Genomic DNA, 17391 nt, shown 5'->3' on the forward strand with positions numbered 1-17391 from the left:
CCCTGATGAAGGGTCTAGGCCTGAAACATTGACTTTCCTGCTCCTCTGATGCTGCCTGACCTGCTGTGTTCCTCCAGCTCCACACTGTATCGACTCTGACTCCAGCATCTACAGTTCTTGCTGTCACTTTGATCGTTTATTGTTCAAATTGGCAACAAGCTGAATTTAAAATATGTAACATCTGAAATTTCTTCCTTATTTTCTCAGGCACCTTCTCCAATCTTAAACATGGCGATATCTTCAAAACAGGTACATTTTTAAAGTGTTTATATTAATTTATGTTTATTGATATTGTGTAATTCCTGTCCAGAGGAAAATGTAAAATAAGATTCTCGGGAAACAGCAGTTGATTCTTTTCTTTCACTGTTTAATGACAGCAGCAATTATACATTGGCTCACAAGATGGTCTGGTCCAGCTCTGGCTGCATCGATGTGACATCTATGGCAAGGCTTGCACTGAATGCTGTTTAGCCAGAGACCCCTACTGTGCCTGGGATGGCAGCTCATGTTCCCGTTATGCCCCAGCATCAAAAAGGTGGGTTGTGGCCAGCTGCATTCAGCTGGTTATGATTAAGCAGAAACAGAAGCCTCTGCTTTCATATTTCTTGAATTATAGATTGCTGGAAGCTGTTTATATTTCTTCTTAAAGTTGCATTGCTTGAGAAAAGGCCAAAGATAACTCAATTACTTTACAGAAAAATTCCATCATATTATACTTGTGTAGCATGCAACCAGACTCTTATCGCGCTCCAAGTTCTCTTGAAGTGATTTACCAGGAGATCATTTTCTGTTGTGGTAATCATTCAATCTCTCTCTTTCTGGTTCCTGACTTTACAACCTCGTTTCTTACAACATGTAAAGGGATACCAAGTTAAGACTGAGGTGAGGAGGAATTTCTTCTCTCAGGGAGTTGTGAGTCTTTGGAACTCCTTGCCACAGAGAGCTGCAATAGGGTGGGGGTGTTGGGGAGGGCAGAGTCATTGTGTATATTTAAGGCTGAGATTGATAGATTCTTGATCAGTTCAGGAATTGGGGGTTATGGGGGAAAATGCAGGAAAGTGGACATGAGGAATGTTAGATGATCCTATTGAACAGCAGAACAAGCTCCAGGGGCCATCTTATGGTCTAATATACTACATGCTGCAAAGTCATACTGTCTCCGCATTGTTCAGCCCTTTGCAAAAGTTATACTCTCTTATTTTCTGGTTGCCAACAAGACTGGGGTGTATAGCCCGCAATGAAGGGGACTCACCAATGCACAGATTGTGAACAGACTGTGAGATCTACCACACCTGAGATTTAACCCTTTCAAGTAAACATACTCTCAGTGAACAGAGATTTCTAGACAGCAAACACTGGAAGATTAGAGATAACACTTCAGCAAAAGCTACCAGACCAGCTGAGTTACTCCAGCAGTCTCTGTTTATTTCAGATGTCCAGCATGTAGCATTTTGCTTTTCTTTCTTGACAGCAAATAGGAGAGAGAAATCCTGGAATCCAGACAGTGAATTAGGCACTCTGTGACAAAATCATGTACCTCAACAGACAGCAAAGATCAAATATGATGCAGCCACATTCCCTGAACTTCATTGAAATGACAATGATCAGTGTTAAACACCCTGTACAATGTTGTAAATGAATGAATGTTCTGCAGGCACATATGTGAGCCCTTCTGACAGGGTACAACTCAATGATCACCTTCAAATCTGTTCAACTTGAGGTCTCAGCTCAGTAGGCCTGCTTCAATTTGTTGATTTTGAGGACACGTGATTCCTAATTTTGCATATCAATATTAGCTGGAATGATTTTAAAGTAAAGGAAATGAATTTTCCTTTGGCCAAGAGTGGGATCTCGTGCTGAGATTAGTTGTCTGTTGTGCAGTAGGATTGATTTTTCTGTTCTGTTAAAGTCAGTGCAACGGACAGTCAGGTGGCCAATAACATGACCAAACTAGAAACTGCCTCCAATAGTTTACTCCATAAATATGTTTCCAGTTCAGGGGTGGGACATGTCACTGAGTTTAATTCACTTTAATTGACTGAGCTGTCAGGGACTGTAGTTTCAAGGTAAATGTGGCTACATCTGGAGCTGACTGATGACCACTCCAGTGCTCCGCACCATGGCCCAGGGAAATCTAGATTCACCAGATAGTGAACTCCCATCAGCAACCATAGCCACTTGAGCAATTGTCCAAAGATAACCCAAGTGCTGCAAAAACAACTTGCATTAATATTGAACCTTTAAAAAAGCAAATTTACCCAAGCAGCATTATCAAACAACATTTTATACTGAACTAATGGAGGCAGGGTTTATTCAGGTGACCCGTCATGAAGCGAAGGGTGATGGAAGTGTCAGAACAGGCAAGAGAGAGCCATACAGCAGCAGAGAGGTTTAGCTGAAGGAATTTCTGAGTCTTGGCCTATCTGGCTAATGATAAGGCTGAAAATAATGAAGCAGAGAAACCAGGGATGTACTGGAGACCATAATTTGAGGTGTACGCAGACCTCAGGAAATTGTAGAGACATTTGAAGTTAATGAGAAAGGCAGAAGGGATGAGACCATGGACAGATTTGGAAATAAGGATGAGAAGTGTTGTATAAATGAATGGGTCTGAAAGGGTTAATGTTCGTTTTATATAGGCTCAATTGATTCTACAAACAGTCTGTTGATCAAGAAAGGAAATCTACTCTAGCTGTGAAAGGGAGCAGATGTATCTGCAACACTTCCCTAAAGTCCTGGTAATTATACCTGACTACGTCATACAATAAACACGACCATGCAATAAACCTTGTTATGAAAGACCATGCCCCTTCTGTAGACACTGTACAGGGGTGTATCCTCCACCACGAATCATAAAATAGGCCCAAGACAAATCAGGATTGGTGGCAACAAACTACCTCAAACAACTCTTACCCACCACCACTGTTAGGGATCGCAAATGCTACAAAATCCCAGCATTTGCCATCTGGGAAAATACCACAGGAATTCATCCTCTTCGAGATATCAGTCACAGCTACTAAACTTACCACGATACAGTTAGTGATCTCAGTGAAGGACAACTGTTAGGGAACAGACCTGAGCTCATGCCTCATTGCAGATACCAGCCTTGTCTAAGGATATTGGTATTGAGTAACGTTACTGTTTAAATATATTCTTCATTGAAATTGTTGTTATCGACTCTAGTTTTAGTTCTGGAATATTGCAGCGTGCAGGAGCAGATCACACTGGGCTCAGGGACAAGGAATTATTACTTTTAGCCAGCTGGACCTTGATGCTTTGGTGTGATCATAAGCAAGCTTTAACATGAAAATTGTGCAAAGTCCTTTGAGGACTCTTGAAGTATTGAGCACTGTTTAACAGTGGATTTTTAGGGCAGTTACACTGATGGAAACAGAAAACCCAACTTCCTTTCAAAAGAAGGTGGATAAATATTTGAAAATGAGTATCTAGAAGTTGAGGAATCAAGAGAATGTAGATGGGTTTTTCAGAGAGCTAGCCTGAATCTCCTGAGCAGTGGCAGTGATGGTCAGTTTGCCAAAACTCCCAAGATTCTCCTGAGACAACACTGCGATACATTTCCCTCAAGATCCTCCCATCCCGGCTATCACAGCAATGCACAATGCATTGTCCCTCAGGGAACTGCAACCGAGCTGGGGAAAGACTGGATAGTAAAAGCTCCCACTTTTACTGCACTTGCCATTGTACAATACGTTTAAAGGCCCAATCTTTGTATACTGGTGAGTGGAAAGGTCAGTGGGACACTAGGTAAATGAGTAAATGGATAGAAACACAGGGTGGGTGAGGGGCGCAGGGTGTGTGAAGGGGTACAGGGTGGGTGAGGTGACAGGGTGAGTTCAGGGGCAATTGGGAGAGTGGATAGGTGTTGTTTGAAACAGGGATGGGGCTTGTCATGTGATTGGACAGGTGTTCGCATTGGGGATAGTTGGATTGTTAGCTTAGGTTGAGGTATTAGCCAGCCCAGGTCAAGGGGCAGTAGTTGGCTTGAGGGAAGGGACTCGCTGGGTGATCAGGCAGGTGGTCAGGCTACGGGGTATTAGAGTGGTCAGTCAGGTATTGGAGTGGTCAGTGCAGAATTGGAGTGGTCAGGCTAGGGGGTATTGGAGTGGTCAGGGGTGTATTGGAGTGGTCAGGCTAGGGAGTATTGGAGTGGTCAGGGGTGTATTGGAATAGTCAGTGGAATATTGGAGCTGTCAGCGGGGTATTCAATGTGTGTCAGGTTAGTAGTTATGTCCAGTTGGGGGATAGTCAGTTTGGCAGAGGGGCAGATTTGTGAGAGGCATAGTCGGGTCAGGGCCTAGTTGTGTCAAGACAGGGTGTTAATCAGTTTGGATCAGTATGGTAGTTAGGTCAGGGACACGATCAGGTTGGGTGAGGAGCGGTATCAAGGGGAGTTGGTTAGTTTGGGAGGATGTGGTGGGAGGAGTGACTGGGGAGTTGGTATTGCAGTTACCAAGATGTTAGTCCAAGTGTTAAACTGTCTCATATTTTCTTGGATAACTATTCGGATAGGTCTTGTGGATCTGTCTAAAGTATCCAACAGTAACACAGGATCAGAGACAGTTGCAGAGGCTCTAGGCAGTAGCTCACTGTCCACCTTAAATTGACATTTCTCAGCCAGTTCCCACATAGGTCAACAATCCAGAACCCAGAAATTCTGGATTGTATGCAATATAGTTCTATAAAACAGTTGGGAAATCACAGCTCTGCAGGAGACAGTCTTGGACCAGTTTGAAATACATCTTTGAGAAATTCTTGCAATTTTTTTGCTTCATTGCACTGACAAGATTGAGATCAAACTGGCAAATTACCCAATCCCTTTCACATTGTAAATATTCACAACTATTTCACCTGTGCAGTGTTAATGGTACTGTCAATACAGCAGACTTAAACATCTATTTATTTATTCAGAGACCTAGGTGAAGGTGCATGATCTATAGTGGAAAATATTACCAAGGTGACAATAAGTAGGAGAGCAGGCAAGGCAAATTGAGCAGTAGCTATTAAGTGATGTATGATTGATGTTACAAATTACTTATACAGCAGACTTTGTAGTTAAGAAATGTTTTAAGCCAATGTGTAAGTGAGCTGCTCCATTCATCATTCTCCTCTGCTTGCTAGAACACAAAGCAATAGATAAATAACTATTAATCACTGAGGAATGAGTTAATGAGTCTCTGCAATTTGACACACTATGCTGATGGAGTCACGCCTGGTAAAGGAAGTGTAATAAAATAGCAGCCCTTATTGTAATGGCAAGCAAGTTCACAACTGCAAACTGCAAAAACATTTTGCTTCAGAGATTTTTTTCTCCCTCTGTTAACTGATCAAAGCAAGTTTTCTGTGATGAATATTTCATTGGCATTTATGATGTTTGTACAGGCGGACTAGACGTCAAGATGTAAAACATGGGGACCCCATCAGCCAGTGCTGGGATCTGGAAGAAAGTAAGTTTTTTTTTCTACATCTTTTACAGCAGATGTTGTCTTGTAAAAGTGCTTAGAAGGAAGAGAGTCAATAATATTCTATATATCGAGCCACAGGACTAAAAGTTTTATTTGAGTTTCGCTTATATAGACAGATTGTTTAATTATTGTGAGGAATATTAGGTGCTTCAGATTTTAGGGACTATAAGTTGACATGCAGGTTTTGTGTCCCCTAACCCACAGTATAAGAAACACTGTATGTACAACATGCTCAAACATTGGAACTTGACAGTCTGTGAAAATCTGGCTTAGATTTTGGTCAAATTACTTTTTAGTGATAGATATATATCTTGCATAAATACAGGGACCCTTGTATGTACTTACCATTTATTACATGAGAAAGACACTGAAAATTTCATTTCAAAACACCCGGATTCCTGAATGTAGCCAAGTCTGCAGCCCTGACAGTACAGAATGCTGGACTTACAAAGGAGTTTAAGAAAGCTTGTCATTTTCAAAGATAATTAGAATTGAGGGAAACATGAGACATGTTTTGAATCTGATAGATTTGAGAAACGTAAGGTGCTGGTCAGAACGAGTGGTGACATGATTCAGAGGGAGCTGGGGTTCAGACCTGCAACTGCTGCTTCATGCTGCTGATGGGTATGAGTGTGAAGCTGGAGGAACACAGCAGACCAGGCAGCATCAGAGGAGCAGGAAAGCTGATGTTTCGGGTAGGGACCCTTCTGAGACTACCAGAGGGTTGTGGTGGGAGAGAAATCCACTGAGGTCTTTCTGGAGGGAGGAGGATAACTTCACGGTGGGCATCCTTGGATGATGCTTCGCAGGGGGGTTATAAATGACCATTTATCATTGTAAATGAGCTTATGCTGACTGTTCAAAATTGCCAATTTGTGTTTGTGTAGTGCCTAAAGTGTAGTAACACGTACCGAGGCGCTTCATAAAAGCAGAATCAATAATGAGTTTCCAACTTCTGACTATGCTGATAGTGAACATTCCTCTCTGGAGACCAAGGAACATTTGAGTTCTAAGCTTTACAGTTTTCCTCTAATTGGCTGGTCTTGACGACACAGAGAGTGCAGGAAATACCTCAAAGTGAACCACCCACTGTTTTGGAAAAAAGAGACAGTGATCGAGTTCAGGGAATATAAGAAAATACATACCATTAAGTACACTTTCTATTCAGATATTTCTGGTACAGTTTTTCTCACAGCAACCCAAGTTACCAATGGAGTAAAGCAGACATAGTCAAAATTAGATATATCCACTCAGAGCTCTGTACCTGCCTGAACATAATATGAGGACAGCACAGGCCCATGCAATGGATTCACATGGAGTTTCCTCAGCATTGACCCATGTGAGAACGCTTTCCCTGGTTATCACAGCCATCTGGTTTCTGTTGCTAATCCACTTTTTAATCCATTCAAAGGCCAGGAAACCGCTTCTATGGAGAATACAGAGAGTGTGGGAAATGACGCAAGTGGCAGAGGAAGCCAAATTCTCTAATCTTCCCTCATGTCTAATCCTTATTACACTTGGGATCTGTCTTATTTCCTCTACTTTCTGTGTTTAGGTCCATTTTTGTGGTGTGGTGTGCATAGTCTTGCAAGTGTGGTCTGACCAATGTATTATAAAGTCAGCCAACATTGACGTCATTGTCCAAATTAGCTCTAGCTCCAGAGTAAAACATCTAACAAAACATAAGAACACTTTTGATGTTTTTATTCAATTTTTGACTCTCCCTTCAACATTCTCACATGTAAAGGATCAATGATGTTGCAAAGTTCAGTGAACTATCTCTGGGATTTCAGGGCCACTTCTTCCCAAGACACCAATGGATTGTGTCTGTCGTTCACTTAACATCATAAAATTTCCCAAGATTCACCAGACCAAAGTTGACATTGAGCCATATAGCGAGATATTGAAGACGATGATGAAGAGCTTGGTCAAAGATATGGGTTTTACAGAATGTTTTGAAGAAAAGGTAGAAACAGTGGAAATGGAGTTAGGGAGGGAATTGCAGACTTAAGGACCCAGGTAGATGAAGTGGCAGAGCCACTAATAGTGGAGTGACTAAAATCAGACAAGCACAAGAGTTCAGGATTGGAGGCGTGCAGAGATTCTTGAGGCTTGTAGTGCTGAAGGACGTTAGAAATCGGAGAGAGTGTGATCAGGAAGGGTTTAACAACAAGCCTGAGAATTTTAAGTGTTTGACCAGGAGCCACTGTAGGATATAGAGAAAATTTAACATAGTTATGTTTGACACCACTCCATGTTTTATGCTTACAACACTCAAGAAGCTTGACACAAAGCAGCCAGTTTGATTGTCACCACATTCACAAACATTCACTCCCTCCACCACTGACGCTCAGTAGCAGCAGTGTGTACTATCTACGAAGGCCTGAAACGTCAGCTTTCCTGCTCCTCTGATGCTGCTTGTACTATCTACAAGATTACCTGCAGAAATTCATCAAAAATCCATAGTCAGCACCTCCCAAACCCACAACCACTTCCATCTAGAAGGACAAGGGCAGCAGATACATGGGAACACCATCCCCTTCAAGTTCCCCTCCAAGCCACTCACCATCCTGACTTGGAAATGTATCACTATTCCTTCGCTGTTGCTGAATCAAATTCCTGAAACTCCCTCCCTAAGGGGCATTGTGGGTCAACCCACAGTACATGGACTGCAGCGGTTCAAGAAAGCAGCTCACCCCCACCTTCTCAAGGGGCAACTAAGGATGGGACCAGCGAATAATGCCCACGTCCTTTGAATGAATAAAAAACATACATTTAACTCCAGAGTGAGCTTCAACAAACCAACGTTGGGGGTGACTGCTTTTGGAATTGAAGAAATATTTGCATTTATATAGCAATTTTCATAAGTACCAAGTTTTCAAAAGAGAGCTTACAGCCAACGAAGCATTTTTAGGTGGGGTTACTGCAGCAATATAGGACGTTACATACAGCTGATTTTCACACAGTGAGTTCCCACAAACAGCAGTGTGATAATTACTAGGTAATCCACTTTATTGTGATGTTGGGGACATAAGCAATGGCCAATACTCTGATTAAAACTCTTCTGTTTTTCTTTAAAATAGGACCATGGGATGTTTCATATACACCTGAGCAGGCAGATAGAGCTACAGGTTAATGTTGCTATGAAAAGATAGTGCCTCCAACAGTGCAGCGTTCACTCAGCACTTACCCTCTGAATACGCAGCACTCCCTCAGCACTGACCCTCCGACAGTGTGGAACTCCCTCAGTACTGCATTCGAGAGTCTGGCTTGATTTTCTTTGGAAATCTTGGAGTTGGACATGAACCTAAACTTTTGCCTCAGTGGCAGGAATGCTAGCCATTGCCCCACGGATATCAATGTTTAGTGAGAGTATAGCAAAAGAAGCAAAACTCATTCTTACATTTTTCATGTCCATTGAAATTAGCTTTCAAAATAAACTCATAACAGCCCATTACTGCACATTTCTTACCATATAAAAATTTACAGCGACGTTATTGTTATTGCTGTTCTTTCAATCTTTGGTGTTCCTCACTCAAAGGAGTAAAGCAAGTAGCTAGGATCTCTGAAAGACACTTTGAAGACGCTTGACATTTTGTGTGTCAAATGCACTCAGTTTTGCCCTGAACAAGGTGAATGTGATAAGGGAAGGGGATATGTTTAACTTTTGACACTCCATGTCCAGCATTCTGACTGCAAGCTAACAGGGAGCCTTTCCAGATTTCCCAGCTCCTGTCTGTGATTTCTCACTAACCACTGTTACTGAGTGAGATCCAGACCATGAATGGATCATCCGAAAATCACCAAGAATACATGTGGTGCTGTCCCGTCGAATATAACACAGGCCAAACATTGAGGAAATCTGTCTGGCTCCCTATGGTTCTCCATGTGGATCATCAGCATTTGAATTGAGTGAGGTTGACAGACCAGTGCAGTTTGAAGCATAAAGACAAATTATACAAGATGTTGTGTTCTGCTAGTTGTGGAAGCAATCATAATTCTTCATTTTTTTGTTCTATTCATTTATGGGATGTGGGCGTTGCTGGCTGGCCAGCATTTCTTGCCCATCCCTAACAATATCTAGTTTAGGATTGATTTCTTCCAGGTTTATTCCATCTGGTATCAGTTAATGCAGAGAAAACTTTGATATCTGTAGCATCTTGATAAACAGTTCTGTGATTATATGGGGAAGTTCTGAGGAAAGGTCACCGGACCCAAAACATTAACTCTGTTTTTTCCTTCACAGATGCTGCCAGACCTGCTGAGCTTTTCCAGCAACTTTGTTTTTGTTCCTGATTTACCAGCATCCACAGTTCTTTTGGTTTCTATGATTATATGAGTTCTTTTCCTTGCATTTTCACTTTCTCCACTCAGAAATGCTAAGAACTGACTGACTGACTGTGGCCAAAACTGTCTCAAACTAAGAATGCACTGCTTACTAGCTTAGAATCTTTGGTTCAGTTACAGTGACAGCCCTGCAATTTTTGACTGAATTTAGATGCAGGGCCAAAATCCAGTAACAGTACTGTATTCCTACACCACACGGACGGTAATGGTTCAATAATGTGGCTTCCTACCACCTCGTCATGCATAAATAGGAATGGACAATAAGTGCTGATTGAGCTCATAATTCCCACAGCACTGAAGGAATAATATCTCCCCCACCCCCACCAAACTGTCTGCTATTAAATATTCACCTGCACTGGACAATAGGATTTGTTTTAACAGACACTAGCTCCCCAGTGCAAAACTCACACTGATGTCGGTGTTTATGATTGACAGGTATGAGTAATGAAGCTGAAGAGAAGTTGATTTTTGGCATTGAGTTTAACTCCACTTTCCTGGAGTGCATCCCCAAATCCCAGCAGGCATCTATCCAGTGGTTCGTTCAGCGGTCCCGAGATGAACATCATGAGGAGGTAAGGTGTCCTTCTGTCCACAATTTGTGATGAAGCTACTCCTGCAGCATTTTGTCAACAGTGCTTTGAAGGGACAAGAGCTAATGACTGCACTGAGGGACCTGAGTAAGAGGATAATGTAGCAGAAAAGTCCCTGGGTCAGGTATAATGATTAAACAAGCTGCAGCAAACACTGAGCCAGTCTATTGATGCAATTTGATGAATGTGTATCAATCTCACTGTTTCTGATGTCACCAATAAGTGAATGATTTTAAACTTGAAAGAATGAAGTTGAAGTTGTGGGAAATGGGCAGGGGTGGTTTGTCCTGCTGGTCTCCTTGCTCCAGTGGAATTTTGAGTGGGATTCATAAAGGGTGATCAGTCAGCCACCTCCTTCCAACCCACATTGTTGTCAATGTTTCCTGAAGCTGAAATCTTTGTTTCAGGATAATTGCAAGGGAATATCTGTTTGCCATTCTGTGTTTATTTTGGGGTTAGGTAATAGTCAACAGCAATAACAATAAGATACTGAAAATGTTGGAAATTTGACATAAAAACAGAAAACGTTGCAGACACTCCTATCTGTGGTGAGAGAAACAGGGTTAACATTTCAAATCCAATATCCAAAACCTCTAGAAAGTGACTTATATATGACTCACATGGTTGACAACAACAGGATGGGCAATGCTTGAGTTGTGAATGGGTTTCATTTTGAAGTCTGTTCACAAGTGAGTTTATACACAGGTCATAACATAATGCAGGACAATGTCAAGGAGCTTTTCATAAGTACAGGAAATATTCCGTATGTTGGGTCTTTAAAATTATTCCCCTTGTGTGGGATCACAGTCGTAGGTACGAGTTTTCATAGGTTGTTTGTTCATAAACCCCTGTATGGTGCAGTCAACAGACATTGGTAAGTTTACTCGTGGTGCAGAGTTCGGGGTAACTGGGTGGTGGGCCATTAGTCCGAGCCAGAGGTTCAATCATTATCAGGTCCAGGTCTTCTCAGCATTTGACCAGTGAGCTTCTGGAAGAATATTGAAATCTCCCCCTCATGCACCTAACTTCTAGCAGTCTGCTCTGGAGGTGATGTAATCTCCCAAAGAATAAAGAGCCTGGAGGAACATTGGCCGAGGGTGGATTTTCAGATCCTAGAGTAACAGTTGCTTCAACCAGACTTGAGCAAATACATTCAAAACTGCCTTTGGGATCCTCTTTGGCTGAAGCATGAGCTAATGCTGGACAGAGTGTGCGCGTTCCATCCTCTTGCTGGTACTGTCCTCAAATAGTAAATGGGGTCCAATGGATGTGACCGGATGTCATTCTCTATCTTCTTGCTTGACTCTAGGCAATGCAACCATCCATTGTTAGGTTCAGTCTCCATGGTGAAGGAGGAAATACAGTGATAAGTCAATTCCATCAAGTTCAGGGTGCCATCACCTTATTCTCACTCACCAGCATCCCAGTGCTGTCCTGGATTGACTGCAATGTTGACATTTTACATGTTTTAGAAGGACAAAGGTAATGTTGTGATCAGTCCATTCAAAAATACTTCGTGCTTTTTTTTTTACATGAACTTGCTCATGCACAGTCACATCTTATTGGTTTATAAACACAGAAATATGAAAATTAATCTGCTCTGAATGATCTGCTCCGAGCCTTTATGCACATGTTCAATGTGCTTTTGTCGTGCTCTTTTAAAAACTGCTTTGATGTTGTAGAAACATTGAGTATTTGTCCAAGATTAAGATGGCTGCTGTACCTGTCAGACACATTCCCCCACCCCTCTCATCCATGATTTACGACCTTTCATATTTTTCACTTGAACTAAGGACTCCAGCCACCTGAAATGTTTCCATGCAATCAGAACAATTTTGATTGGTTTGCATTGGCTCATACTGAGGCTGAGAGTCATTCTGTGGAACAACAACTCTTCTTAATGAGGCTTGTACTGCCCAGAAACCATGGTAATTAATGGGGCAGAGTGGAGACTGAAATTCACCAGAGACTGCTGCAAATAGGGAACTGATGACCACACGGAGCATTCGAGGAGAAGCTGGCTAAGTACAGGAGGAAGACCAGAAGAAAAGGCCGTGCACACAGAGTGAGATGGAGAAGGCTGGGAGGAGGCTTATTTAGGCTGTGCATAACTGTATTGACAAAGTGAAAACAAAAGCTAAATATTTGTTTCCTTTATCTGTCATTTTCACATTATCTGCTATGAACTGTCCGCTCTCACTCTCTGCAGGACCAACACTCAATGTTTTACTTGTTCTTTTCCATTTTAAATAACTTTAGAAACTCTAACTATCCATTTTTACATTGCTAGCTAGCTTCGTCTTATATTCTAATGTCTTATTCCTGATTCACTTTTTAGTCACTCTCAGACATTCTTCGTGTTCTGACCAATCATCTAATCTGCCACTCATCTTTGTGCAGTCATAAACATCCTCCTAAAGTTTGGTGGAGCTGCTAGACTGGGTCTGCGGCAGGTGGTGAGGAAACCAACAAGAGGAAGAAACATACTTGACCTCATCCTTACCTGGTTGCAGATGCACCTGTCCATGACAGGATCAGTAAGACCAACCACTGCTCAATCCTTGTGGAGATGAAGTCCCGCCTTCACATTGAGAATAATCTCCGTCATGTTGTGTGGAACTATCACTGTGCTAAATGGGACAGACTTCGCACAGATCTAGCAAGTCCAGATTGGCCATCCATGAGATGCTGTGGGCCATTAACAGCAGCAGAATTGTACTCCAGCACAATCTGTAACCTCATGGCCTGGCATATCCCCCACTCAATCATTACCATCAAGCCAGGGGATCAACCCTGGTTCAACGGAGAGTGCAGGAGGGCATGCCAGGAGCAGCACCAGGCATATCTGAAAATGAGGTGTCAACTTGGTGAATTTACTAAACAAAACTACTTGCATGCCAAGCTGTCATGAATGGTGGTGGATTATTAAACAACTCACTAGAGGAAGAGGCTCCACAAATATCCCATCCTCAATGATAGAAGAGCCCAAAGATAAGGCTGAAGAATTTGCAACAATTTTAAGCCAGAAGTGCCAAGTGGATAATCCATGTCGACCTCATCCAAAGACCCCAACTCTCAGATACCAGTCTTCAGCCAATTCGATTCAGTCCACGTGATATCAAGAAACAGTTGGAGACACTGGATACTGCAAAGGCTACAGGTCCTGACAACATCCCGGCAATAGTTCTGAAGGCTTGTGCTCCAGAACTTGCTGCTCCCCTAGCCAAGCTGTTCCTGTACAGTTACAACACTGGTATCTACCTGACAATATGGAAAATTGCCCAGGCATGTCCTGTACATAAAAAGCAGGACAAATCCAACCCAGCCAATTACCACCCCACCAGTCTCCTCTCGATCATCAGTAAAGTGATAGAAGATGTCATCAACAGTGCTACCAAGCAGCACCTGCTCAGCAATAACCTGCTCAGTGATGCCCAGTTTGGGTTCCGCCAGGGTCACTCAGCTCCTGATCTCATTTCGGCCTTGGCTCAAACATGGACAAAAGAGCTGAATACCAGAGGTGAGGTGGGAGTGACAGCCCTTGACATCAAGGCTGCATTTGACCGAGTGTGGCATCAAGGACCCCGAGCAAAACTGGAATCAATGGGTATCAGGGGCAAACTCTCTGGTGGTTGGAGTCATACCTGACACATAGGAAGATGGTTGTGGTTGTGGGAGGTCAATCATCTCAGCTCCAGGACATGTCTGCAGGAGTCCCTCAGGGTAGTGTCCTAGGCCCAACCATCTTCAGCTGCTTCATCAATGACCTTCCCTCCATCGTAAGGTCAAAGTGGGGATGTCTGCTGATGATTTCACAATGTTCAACACCATTTGTGATTCCTCAGATACTGAAGCAGTCCGTGTTCAAATGCAACAAAATCTGGACTCGCAAGTGGCACGTGACGATTACACCAGACAAGTACCAGGCAATAACATATAAATTCAGCGGTCTTCCATCTGTGAAGAAAAAGAGTCAACATTTAAAATCCGGCATGACTTCTGGCTCAGGAGTGAGCATCTGCAATAAATGAGAACCTTAACCATCACCCCTTGACAATCAATGATATTACCATCACTGAATCCACCACTATCAACCCCCTAGGGGTTACCATTGACCAGAAAATCACCTGGAATAGCCATACAGACACAGTGGCTACAAGAGTAAGTTAGAGGCGAGGAATACTGTGGTAAGTGACTCCTCTCCTGATTCCTCAAAGCCTGTCCCACCATCTACAAGGCACAAGTCAGGAGTGTGATGGAATACTCTCCACTTGCCTGGATGGGTGTAGCTCCAACAATACCATCTAGGACAAAGTAGCCTGCTTAACTGGCACCACATCCACTCCCTCCACCATTGACGCTCAGTGGCAGCAGTGTGATGAGCTGCAGAAATACTCCAAGGTTCTTTGGATAGCACTTTCCAAAACCACTACCTTTACCATCTAGAAGGACAAGGGCAGCAGATACATGGGAACACCACCATCTGTAAGTCGGTCTCCAAACCACTCCCCATCCTGACTGGGAAATATATCACTGTTCCTTCAGTGTCACTGAATTCAAAGTTAGAAATTAGTTAGAACTACAGAGAAATTTCTGTACAACGATACTAGAAACCAGGCTTCCAAAAAACCAAGGTCAGTTTTCTCTGCATAATTTACCACCGTTTATTCTTCTGTGGAGCATGACTTGTTTTCTTACCCATAACTTGACTAAGTCGATATACGTTATACATCCAGAAATGAACATCATTGCAAGACTGATTAACCACATTCACAGAATCCAAGAATCTCAGATTTATTTCAGTACTGAAGGAGGCCATTCAGCCCCTCGTGCCTGCACTGGCTCTGTTATCTAGTCCTGCTGAAACTAATCCCGAGGCCCATTTGTTCACATTTGTGCAGGTGAGGCTGTGTATCGTGTAATCACAGGAGATAGAAAACTGGCTGTGGTTAACATTTCTATCTATTCCCATTCACTCAGCACATTTTGTAATTCCAGAACCGCTCCAAGACTTGATGCCCTGCAATGTGAGGTCATGAAGTGATTAAACAGGTGATAATCAATCTACAAATCCTTCCAATGCCATGATGAAGGCAGTAAGTTCAGCCTGACATGTTGTAGCTGATGCCCAATAGTCTCCCCATGGTAAAAGGCACAGTCTACAGGTCAATGCACATCCATCTACTTTCAAAGTAACCTCCTGAATCTTGGATTTCTTAAAGAGGAAGACATTGTTTCAGGCAATTTCATTTTTATCTAATTCAAAAGCAAAATGCTGCATGTGCTGGAAAACTGAAAAAAAAATTAACAATAAAATGCTGGAAACACTCAGCAGGTCAGGCTGCATTTCTCGAAAGAGGAACAGAGATAACATTTCAGGGTCTGAAATACACTGCCTGATACTGTGGTGGAGGCAGAGTCTGTTGAGGCATTCAGGAGGGAATTGAATGGTTATTTAAATAAAAACAACATGCAGGTTACAGAAAAAAAGGCAGAATATTGGCAGTAAATTAAAATGCTCTGAGAATTTGTGCAGACATGATGGGCTGAAGGACCTCCATCTGCACTGTAACAATTCTGTGACTGTGTCTCAGCCTGATGCTGATTTAAGGTATAGACTCTGTTTCTCTCTCTCAAATCCTGCCTAATCTCTTGAATGCTTCTAGCACTTTCTACTTTTATATGTTTTTAAGCCGCTTGCACTTAAAGGGACATGCACACTCAGGGGATGCAATGGTCTAGTGGTATTGTCGCTGGACTGTTAATCCAGAGACCCAGATAACATTGTGAGTTTGAATCCAGCCACGGCAGATGGTGGAATTTGAATTCAATAAAAAATATCTGGAATTAAGAATCTAGTGATAACCATGAATCTGTACCGATTGTCAGGAAAAACCCACCTGGTTCACTGATGTCCTTTAGGGAAGGAAACTGCCATCTTACCTGGTCTGGCCTATATGTGAATCCAGACCCACAGCAATGTGGTTGAATCTTAACTGCCCTTTGGGCAATTAGGGATGGGCAATAAATGCTGCCTGGTCAGTGAAGCCTTCATCCCAGGAATGAATAAAGAAAATAAAACACTTGAGTCATCCAACACTTTGCTGAATCACTGTTCAGTGACATCATTGTGAAGCCAATGCAGTAACATACTGCACTGTTCTGGTCAGCTTTTCTTCATGAAAGAAAAAAAAATCTCTCATGGAAATAGCTTACTCTTTGATGTGAAACAGCTGAAGTTTACCAGGTATTTACAAAGAATTGATAATGGGATGGAAAACATATTGTACAATTCTTGTGTTAGTCAGCAGGTCTCCTGTTTATTACCTTCTAGATAATTAAATTCATTCTGAGTCTAGTTGTGCTCCAAACAGTCTTTAGCACAGTTTTGTAAAAAACAATTATATTTTATGCTGGAAAATATAGTCTCGAAAAGAATGTACCTGATTCTTTAATGATGTTGAGGTCTCAGAGTGTGAACATTTATAATCTCCTCTAAGTCAATGGAGAAAACTTAAAATTGGTTAAGTCTGAAAACTTCACAAAGGTAGAGAGCAGTGCTCCTGAAATGGCTCATTGGCTAAATGACAACACGTGTTTTGCAACTGAGTCACACAGACTTGGACAATCGTTGGATTATTCCATTGCCTGTCCTGATTTAGCTGGGTTCTCACGGGTTAATGCTTAATGATTGTAGTTATCCTCAATGATCCTAATTCAAACAGCAAGAGAAATAGCTGAGGCCTGAGCTCCTCACTGCTAGACCATGATCCAAGCTGAAAGATCTAAGTGCAGACATTGACTCAGGAGGTTAGAGTTTTGCTCCAAAGCTGTTCTGGTTTCTCACTTTCCAACCTCTATAAACATCAAAATTGTCCATAGCCCTGCCTTTTCTATGCTATGTCCCATTCTCCAGTCATACAGTTACTGGTTCTTGGCTCCTTGCATTGGCTCTTGGCACCTTGTACATT

General features: G+C 42.3%; 1 protein-coding gene across 1 annotated transcript in view; it reads left to right on the forward strand.

Moving 5' to 3' along the window:
* The window catches only part of sema3d (sema domain, immunoglobulin domain (Ig), short basic domain, secreted, (semaphorin) 3D), a 264519-nt gene that overhangs the window by 211309 nt on the left and 35819 nt on the right, over positions 1-17391 (forward strand). The window contains exons 13-16 of the mRNA XM_048610186.1: positions 208-249; positions 378-535; positions 5401-5465; positions 10266-10402. Coding sequence (XP_048466143.1) covers positions 208-249; positions 378-535; positions 5401-5465; positions 10266-10402 — 402 coding nt within the window. The remainder of the gene's footprint in view (positions 1-207; positions 250-377; positions 536-5400; positions 5466-10265; positions 10403-17391) is intronic.

This window comes from Rhincodon typus, chromosome 22 (genome assembly GCF_021869965.1).
Source record: "Rhincodon typus isolate 14 chromosome 22, sRhiTyp1.1, whole genome shotgun sequence".
NCBI classification, from domain to species: domain Eukaryota; kingdom Metazoa; phylum Chordata; class Chondrichthyes; order Orectolobiformes; family Rhincodontidae; genus Rhincodon; species Rhincodon typus.